Raw genomic sequence first — 10,079 nt, forward strand, 5'->3', positions numbered from 1 at the left:
TCTGAATGGCATGTTCCATAGAATGGAGCTGGAGAGGAAAAGATTGGGCCTGACTGAGATGGGTGTTGAAGATAACACCCAAATGGATAAGGTATTGAGTAGGGCTAAGGAAAGACTTCTCCAATTTGACCAACTATCCCACATATGGTTTGCATATAGAGGACAACACAAAACGAGAAAAGCTAATCTTGTGAGAGGAGCAAGAGTACCTTATCAGAAAAGTCTGGTCTGATAAAACTTAAAAAATAGTTTTAAAAAATTATTTAGTATAATATATCATAAATAAAGGCTAACACGGATTCACCAAAGAGAAATCATACCTTATTAATCCATTATCTTATTTTGAGGATGTTGTTTGTTATCTGGATGAAAAATGTGTACTTAGATTTTTGAAAAGCTATTGATAAAGTACCACAAAAAATACGCTAAGAAAATTGTATCAGTAGGGGCTGGGGAAAGATAAGTTAGTGGCATCTGGATGGGAGAAAACAGAATATTATTATTGGAGTCCAGTCACACAGGAGTCAGTGTTTGGGCTTTTGCTTTTCTTATTCAACTTTATGATATTGATAGGGGTGTAATTGGTAAAGTTTGCTTGGATATTTGCAGCTGTACCAAGGTATTACAGAATAAGTTGAATCAGTAGTTAAGATGGAGAAGTATATAGAAAATGTTTTTTAAACACAGTAAGTGCAAGGTAATAAATGCACTTGAGTAATAATTTGTGTCAAACATTTGGTTAATTGGCAGCGTTGGATTAGTTGCTCAAGCCAACAAAGCAGTGCTCTGTTGCTAGTAAAATGAGTATAATTTTAGGTTGTATTTATAGAAGTACTGATTAAAAATTATACATTACTAGTTAGACCTCACTTGGAATAAAAAGCTTTGGTCTCCTTATCTAAGAAAGGATATCAACTTATTAGAAAAGTCTCAGAAGAGGGCTAGTACCACTAGGATCATTCCTGATTTTTTGGAAGTTTAATGGATGAGATGGGATAGATTGACCAACAGATCTCATATTGTCCTTATATGTTTAATATAAAGGAAAGAGTTATCTTAAAACATAAATTAAAATATCTTTTTTTCTCTTAGGAAAAAAGAATAAGAGGTGATCTTGTTGAAGCTTACAAGGTTATTTCCAATATCAATAGTGTAAAGGCCTGTGATTTCTTTGTGTTATATTTTGAAGATAACACAAAGAAAGGACACAAGTTTATGAGTTGGCTAGGTTCCAGTTAAGAAAGTTTAATGTTTCTTACAGCATGACCAACCAAAATAACATGTTGTTGTTGACATAAGTGGAAGCCAGCAGTTTACTAGCTTTCTTCTTCCCTGGTTAACCTAAGCATATTTGGGTGAAGTGGTCTTGTAAATATTTATTATACCATGTTAAATCAGATCACTTGTACCTTAAAATCTTTCCTCTCTATAAACTTGATGCAAGACTGAAATTCTGTTTTATATCAATTCCATATTCCACAAATAGATGGCAGCACAGGAAGGTACTTTTTGTAGCCAGCTTCTGATAAAACAAGATGCTAATAGGAATAGAATTGGAAGAGAAAGCAGGTATTTTTGTACAGACTGTAATGTACCACAACATGCTTTCAAATCTACTATGGTACGACAAATATCTAGTTAAATATGTCATAGACTTTATATATTTTTCTGACAGTTGTCTTTTTTACTTAGTTTTTATAGTTGCATAATTATTGTCTGCATGTATAAGGTACTTCATGGAAATAAACCTAGATATATTATTCTCTTTAAACTTTCCTTATATTTCATGAAGTATCTCATGTCTAAAATAAAACTTTTATTACAAATATATTTTTGTCATATAATAAATTTGATAATAAACTAGATAGACTAGAGTGAAAGCAGCTAGTCAACACCACCAATTATAAACTCTTTAGCTGCTCTTTACCAATGAATAGTTGAACTGACCATCACATTTTAAAGACTAAATTTGGTGATTGGATGCAATCCCACGACCTGCAACCCGCAGGTTGTGATATGAATGTTCTAACCACCAGCCCATGCCAGGCCATTTGAAAAATAAACGGTGGGTTTAATTTTTTACTTTTCTCAGAGGTGGGTGTGCAAATATAGTCTATAAGGACATACTACACACCATAATGCATAATAAACATACCATGTGTTACAAGGTTTACAAATGTAACACAATGCTCACAAACATGTCATTATCAAATTGCACAAAACTTACATATAATGCATAAATCACAAAGTTTTCAAAATAACACATCTCACAAACTCACCAGCCATGATGACGAAACTCCTGAAGATAACAACTGAAAACTCATAAATTTAGTGTAAAGAAGTTATCATAAGAATTTGACTCCTCAGAACATAGCTTCATGATTAGCAAATAGAAAAATAAACACATTTCCGTGTGATGTACCTGAGGTTGCTTGGTGACTTAATTCCTTCTGCTCTGGTAGTTCCTGTGTATTTTCCAAATGCTCAAAGTTATTGAGACTGGTTTGAACACCCTTTTCTGAGGACAAGAACTGACAAACTCTGGTGGGTGATGTACCTGAGGTTGCTTGGTGACTTAATTCCTTCTGCTCTGGTAGTTCCTGTGTATTTTCCAAATGCTCAAAGTTATTGAGACTGGTTTGAACACCCTTTTCTGGGGACAAGAACTGACAATCTCTCGTTTCACCACATGATTCAGAAGTCTGAACACTCTTATCACAGGTAGGTAGTTTATTATGTCCTTCACCTAATGACAAACAGAAGCATCAGTGTAGTAACAAAATGTGGGTGAAAGATCTTAAATGAAATGAAGAGAGAAAAAGTTGACAGCTAGAAGTAGCTAATAGAAAACTAAAATTGCTTGATATAATAATTAAAAATTAATCACCTTTAATTAACTTTCGTTTCCCAGTTTATTTAGTATTAATGAGTTAGGAAAGTAAATTAACCCACAATTTTTCTAACATTAATCTAAATACAATTGATTATATGAACATGAGCACACTGCTTATACAGATACAATAGTGTAGAAATTTCCTTCAGTAGTACATAGTGAAAGTCTATAAATATTAACTGTTTTCAATAAAGTAAACCGTTTTTATATCAATATACATGCACCTAAAAACATTAACAAATGATACTTGTGATCTATTTCGACTGGAATCTACGACTGTGAAAGTCCTTAATTCAGTCACTTACGTTGAGCTCGTCCTAGCAACTGAAGATGTTTTAACTGCAGTCGAGATGGAGGTAGGGGAGAATTACTTTCTTCAAACTCATCACAATCACAGCTCTCTTCATTCCACTCAAAAGGCTCATGCTGAAACTCTCTTTGTCGTCGAGAAGTACGATACTTCCAGTTTTCCTTCCAAATTTGGTAAGATGTTTCAGATGGTAGCCAACGATATGTTAGACGGTGTTCACTCTTCTTGTGAATCATTTTTGGTCTAGTTTATCCAGTGCCATATTACAAACAAGAAACTTTTTAAACCTGTTCATCATACAAGAAATTATCATTGACTTCTGATAAAAACAAGTTATTTACGTAGATCTCTATTAAAAATTAACCTAACAATTAATATAGACAATTTAATGCATTATCATAACTAGGTGTATGAATATCACACATCAAAACTTTATAATGATTTAAAAGCATTGATTAATCAGCTGGGTATCCTCATTGTTATTAATAATTTTGGTCACCTTCCAAACCTAGGTTAGTCCTAGATTTATATACTAAGCTAAAAATGGAAAATTATCCTCTCTTACATGCTTATTATAAACAACACAAATAAAATATATATACATTAAACATTTTAATAAATACTATTAATGAAATTAATATTAAACAGAACTTACAAAACATGCACAGACTAATTGATACATACGCTAACACCAATACCCAGTTCCTTGAAAGCTTACTTCTATAAACAGTAACCTTCACATTAAGTCATAAGTTTAATATAACAGCTCACAAAAAATTCTTACATTTGATATAAAATCACATATTTAAACTATGTTCAATTTATTTATTAATAGGTTGTATATCTTGCCCAATCTTGCACATATATTTCGAAAACTTCAAATACAAAAATTATTTATATCTTCAAAGTTTTTGTCCTATGAGCTTAACTCTGCTTACAGAAAAACAAACAAACCATTAATATAAATGAGCTTTATTAATGTTTTTTTTAGTAAGCAAAATTAAGCTATTTTAAACAACTAAAATTAAGCTTTCAAAGAAGTGATTAAACAATTTTCAAACATTTCCATCAACCCCTTTTCTTTAGCATTACCCCTCGTCAGTTATTGATCCCAACTAAATGGACGAACCTGCAAAAGTAGTGTTTAAATACCTTTACTAAAATGACTTAAATTAAAATTTTACTTTATCCCTTTGCAACCTACAAACTTCCAACTTCTTGTTCTTTATTATGGGCTTCTTGAGAAAAAAACTGGGAATTTTAAATAATGATAAGGCTCCTGAACAAATATTTCCATTAAGGGTATTGAAGAAGTGGATATATGAGCCACTTGCTAATATGTTTTTGTTAGTCCTTCAATAGTGGACATATGCCAGAAGATTTGGAAGATAATGTTACTCTTCTTTTTAAGGGAGATGATTAAAATTGTTCTAGTGATTACAGGCCTATAAGTCTTACACCAGTAGAAGGAAAAGTTTTGAAAGTCTAATAAATGATACTTTGCACATTCACTTAAAATTTAAATTTATATGGGATAGTCATTAGCGGAACTTCTGTCTTAGTGATCTTGTGACATTTTTTTTTTATGAGTTTACTGCTAATGTTGACAAGGGTAAAAGTACGGATGTGGTGTATCTAGATATTCAAAAAGCATTTTAGAAGATGCCAAAAAAGTCTCTAGAGGTATGTGGGATAAGTTGGCTTATTCGATAGAAAAGTAGCTAGGTGGAAGAAAGGCGGAGGGTTGTAAATAGAGTTCAGTCAAATTGGATTAACATCACAAATGGGGTAGCCTAGGGCTTAGTGTTAGGACATTTGTTGTTTTTTATTTACATCAATGGCATAGAAGAAGGAATGAATGATAAATTATTTAAATTTGTTGATGATAATAAGGACTAAGGTGTTGCTTATTGTAAAGAGGATGCTGCTGCTTTAGAAAAGGATTTAGATCACTTAGTGAGTTGGACAAATATATGGCAGATTGCTTTCAATTATAGTAAATGCAAGGTAATGTAACTGGGTTTAATAATATAAATTATTCATGTATAAATTGACAGGAATAACCTTTGGTGAGAATGATATGACGAGGGTGATAAATATAAATTTTTGAAGAGTACAAGTTATCTTGAGCTAAAGATAGTTATTTTTCTTACAGGATGGTTGGCCTTTGGAATGAGTTGCCCACAGATGTGGATACATTAAATTTAAGCAAAGGCTCAATAAATATTTGAATAAAAGGTGGCTTTGAATTTTTAGTTTAGTGGATGGGATATCCTCAATGGAAAACCAGACCCCTTGTTGTCTTAAAATGTTATCTTCCAATGTAATTTTTAGTATACATCCTCCAAGCACAAGTCAGATCATACTAAGGTTATGTGGATGTATTAATAAAATATTGTGTACTGTTATTTACTCCTAAGTTAGATCAAAAGCTCCCATTTCTGCAAGGTTTGACAAATACTTTTTTCTTGAATAAAAAATACGTGATGCTGAAAACAAATTACCAGAATATTCTTTGTGTTGGTTTTAAGTCATTTAGAGAACATAAACAACCACAGGTACAGGTGAAAAGTTAAAATATAATTTAAGTCTATGAAAATACTACAGTACAAGTTGAGGACTTCTCCCAAGATTCTGTGTAATACAAACATTGTAGGTACTTGCTTCTCTACTGCGTAACAGATTCTTAGGTGTTACTTTTATCATTATAATATATATTTACTTAGAATTTAGCAACTTGCTATCAACATCTGTCTTCTTTTCCAATATCTATTACTGTTGTACTACCACATCCTCTCATGTGCCTGATAGTGTATGTGGTTGTAATATCAAACTACAACTACAAGCAATTTAAAAGAAATTTATAATTTCTACTATCTTTTTGATGAACTATAATGTGGGAAAATAAATTTAAACAAATTCAAAGATTTATGAATGAGTCTTAGCATTATAGTGTGAAGTTATAAACAGGAACAAAAAAGGAAATTATTGATTTTCATTGTATAATATAACATATTTCATCCATATACTTCAGATTAGTTTAAGGATAGTTTCCAATTACTCACTATTCAAACATCAAGCTTGTTTCTTCTTGACACTATCATTATCAGTATTATTATTATCACCATATGTCAAACCCACATTATATCTTTTAGTTTTAAAATTCGTTTAAAAGTCAGTAGAAAGTATATTTATAGTGAAGATCACAACATTATCTATGGTTTAGGCAATAAAGTGTAACTAATAATAACAGACATATAAATTGTGCCATTCTAGGAGCAATGCCCAAATTCTCAACTTAAGTAAATAACATTGGAACTTGGAAGAGGCAAGATATTGAAACGAAAGCATAGACGACAGATAGGCTTAAAATTCCAGTCGAAGGTCCACGAACGTTCCAATTATACAATTAAATACCTAATTACTACACAAGTACCGGTATTGCTGCGAATTTAATTAGAGCTTAAGCACTTAACAGTTTTTAGGTTTTAGTGAAATACTAAGTAACCACTGTGTTAATGTTATGCATCACGTAACATTAACGTTAGGCCTAAAGTAGTATCAAACATGCCTATTTCAGAATATTTAAATTTGAAACTTAACGTTAACTATAATATAATAAGGTGTCGCGTGGATGGATGTTTATTTTGCGAATAATTAATTAGTGACCCTGGAGATAGCAAATTCAACTTTTTTTTGTTGTGGTTTTGTTTACCTTTAATTTATTATTCCCTCTATGGTTTAGTTTAACTACGAATTTTTAAATAACATTAAAGGGTTCACTCACCTTCTAATTTATTCACGAGATACAGTTAAACGAATTACAGTACTGTCACATTATAACGCTACAATCCGAAACCATGTGCACCCGAAATCGATATAGGTGGGGGAGCGTTATAACCATAACCAGGAAGGAATATACCTGGGCTGGCCAAAGAGAAGGCATTTTATTAAAAGCTAGATTGGATAAATTATATCTTAATTCTATTATGTTGACGAGAATTCTCGGACTGTCGCATGTAAATACGTTCATTTCTGATCACGCAGCAGTAGTTGTACGGTATACAGAGGTTTTGAGTAGGAATAGGAAGGGTTGCGCATATTGGAGTTTTAATAATAAATTATTGGAAAATACTAAATATGTAAGTGAAATTAACCAAATTATAACAGATTTTCAAACACAACAAAAAAAAGGAAAACAGTGTTAAGAGTGTGGTGGGATCGTTTAAAAAGAGTAATCAAAGCACATGCTCAATTACTTCAAAGAAAAATTGATTTAAAAAAGAAATGGGAGACAGAGCATCTAGAAATCAAGTTATCTCAATTATCCCAGACAATTATCCTACATACAAGGAAGCTTTCTATAAATGGAGCCAAACACTGCGAAATATATGAGCGAATCCAAAGAATCAGAGAAATTGATACCACCACATCTTAGTTTTTTGTTTTTTTTTAGATTAGGACAAGCACCCAGAACACAAAACAGCTTTAAAGGATAAAAATGGTAGAGTAACTCGGAATTTAAATGAAATAACTTTTATAATTATTGCTTTTTATAACTTTGTTTGTAATTAAGCACAAAGCTATACAACGGGCTATCTGTGCTCTGCCCACCACGGGTATCGAAACCCGGATTGTAGCGTCGTAAATCCGCAAACATACCGCTGTGCCACTGGGGGAGGGGGGTTATTAGGTAATATATTCAGAAGAAACAGTAAATGAAATTAACAATTCTTTCTTTGAAGGCTTACCGAGGTTATCAAAAAGTGTAAAAGAGACTCTAGATGCTCCATCAAAGCTTACATAAATAGCTGCCTCTTGCCAATCATTAGCAAACGACAAGTCCCCTGGAATTGATGGCATAACGGTTCAGTGGTTTGTAAAATTTTGATCTGCAATTGGCATTTCTCTACTAGAAGTGTTTAATGAATCTCTAGAGACAGGTGAATGCTCTAGAAGTATGAAAAATGCCTAAAAAAGGGAGATTTGACAGAATTAAAAAATGGCGACCATTATCACTTTTATGTAGTGATTATAAATTACTTTCGAAAGCCGTAACAAACAGAATGAAATCTGTTATGAGTCAATTGATTCATGAGAGTCAGACTTACTCTGTTCCAGATCGATGTATTTATGATAATATAGATGTTATACGTGATATAATAAATCTCGCAAATCAAAATAACGAACGTTTAGCTATTGTAAATTTAGATCTTGAAAAAGTCTTTGACCGCATTACTCATAATTACTTAAAAAATATACTTAGAAAATTTGGTTTTGGTGGGAATATTATAAAGGCGGTTGACGCAATGTATAAAAAAATACCATACTTTATGTAGTTCATGGGTCGGTTTCTACTTCAACTATTCCTTTTAAGAGAGGTGCAAGACAAGTAGATCCAATAAGTGTTGTTTTTTTATTTACACTAGCAATAAACCCTTTTCTTTATAATTTAAGAAAAAAATAGTTTTTAAAATCAATGTTATGTTATAGTTATCAAAGGCTTATTCTATCATCTTATGCTGACGATATAAACATTTATATTAGACAGGAATCAGAATTTAGTGTTATTCAGAATATAATAAAGAAATTTGAAGCATATTCGGAATCAAATTTTAACGAAGAAAAATCCTTTGGTTTATGGTCTGGCGCTTGGAAAACACGAACGGGAAATAATCCAAGCTATACATGGTCGAATCAAGAAATAAAAGTATTAGAGTGTATTTATGAAATTCTTTGATGTGGATTCAGAGAAACTGGGATGAATTGAAAGAGAAATGTAGTGTTACGCCACCAGTCGTTAGTTAATTTTCCGTAAATTCGTTCCGACGAAACTTTAACGACACAAGTCCTTTCTTAAATGAAACTGGTTTATTCTTTCCGAATACAACTTTACCGATACACTTAATTTCAACAGTCGCTCTATAACAAACGCTTTAACGTCTCACGTGCTCGTGCTCGACAATACTCAGTTCAATTACACACTCTCTGACTGCAGTTCAATTACTCATTGTTCCGTCACGTTGTGACATCTTATATATACCAGACTACTCCAATCTAGTAGTCTCCCGATAATTCACGAAGGTTCGAGAAGGACGTGGCGTGATACTAGTCAGTGATCTCGCTGATGCAACAGTATTTTAGGAGTATTGTAATACTGGGATAGGTAACAACTGACATATATATTTTAGGTGTATTGTAATACTATGACAGGTAACAATTGGCATATATATTTTAGGTGTATTGTAATACTATGACAGGTAACAACTGGCATATGTATTTTAGGTGTATTGTAATACTGGGATAGGTAACAACTGGCATATATATTTTAGGTGTATTGTAATACTATGATAGGTAACAACTGGCATATGTATTTTAGGTGTATTGTAATACTGGGATAGGTAACAACTAGCATATATATTTTAGGTGTATTGTAATACTATGATAGGTAACAACTGGCATATATATTTTAGGTGTATTGTAATACTATGATAGGTAACAATTGACATAAGTATTTTAGGTGTATTGTAATACTATGATAGGTAACAATTGGCATAAGTATTTTAGGTGTATTGTAATACTATGATAGGTAACAATTGGCATAAGTATTTTAGGTGTATTGTAATACTATGATAGGTAACAACTGGCATATGCATTTTAGGTGTATTGCAAATGAACTTTTATTAAATATGATTTTTAAGATATTGTTACGCCTCCAGTCGTTAGTTAATTTACCGTAACTTCGTTCCGACGAAACTTTAGCGACACAAGTCCTTTCTTAAGTAAAACTGGTTTATTCTTTCCGAAAACAACTTTACGATACACTTAATTTCAACAGTCGCGCTATAATTCTCAACGAACGTCTCACGTGCTCAA

The 10,079-nt window shown here is 32.1% G+C and overlaps 1 protein-coding gene across 10 annotated transcripts in view; it reads right to left on the bottom strand.

The window, feature by feature from the left end:
* LOC106472790 (centriole, cilia and spindle-associated protein-like) overlaps positions 1-7,235 on the bottom strand; it is a 37,569-nt gene extending 30,334 nt beyond the window's left edge. For 2 of the 10 annotated variants that reach the window (XM_022401324.1, XM_022401316.1), the window contains exons 1-3: positions 6,269-6,796; positions 3,199-3,490; positions 2,423-2,746 (exon numbers count right to left, since the gene is read on the bottom strand). In XM_022401324.1, the coding sequence (XP_022257032.1) occupies positions 2,423-2,746; positions 3,199-3,439 (565 nt within the window). In that variant the 5' untranslated portion in view covers positions 3,440-3,490; positions 6,269-6,796. Of the gene's footprint in view, positions 1-2,422; positions 2,747-3,198; positions 6,243-6,268; positions 6,800-6,990 lie in introns of those variants that run through there. The other 8 variants (XM_022401325.1, XM_022401322.1, XM_022401318.1 and 5 more) reach the window with 8 other exon arrangements.
* Between the last annotated feature and the right edge of the window lie 2,844 nt (positions 7,236-10,079).

The sequence above is a fragment of the Limulus polyphemus genome, unplaced genomic scaffold (assembly GCF_000517525.1).
Source record: "Limulus polyphemus unplaced genomic scaffold, Limulus_polyphemus-2.1.2 Scaffold5611, whole genome shotgun sequence".
NCBI classification, from domain to species: Eukaryota; Metazoa; Arthropoda; class Merostomata; order Xiphosura; family Limulidae; genus Limulus; species Limulus polyphemus.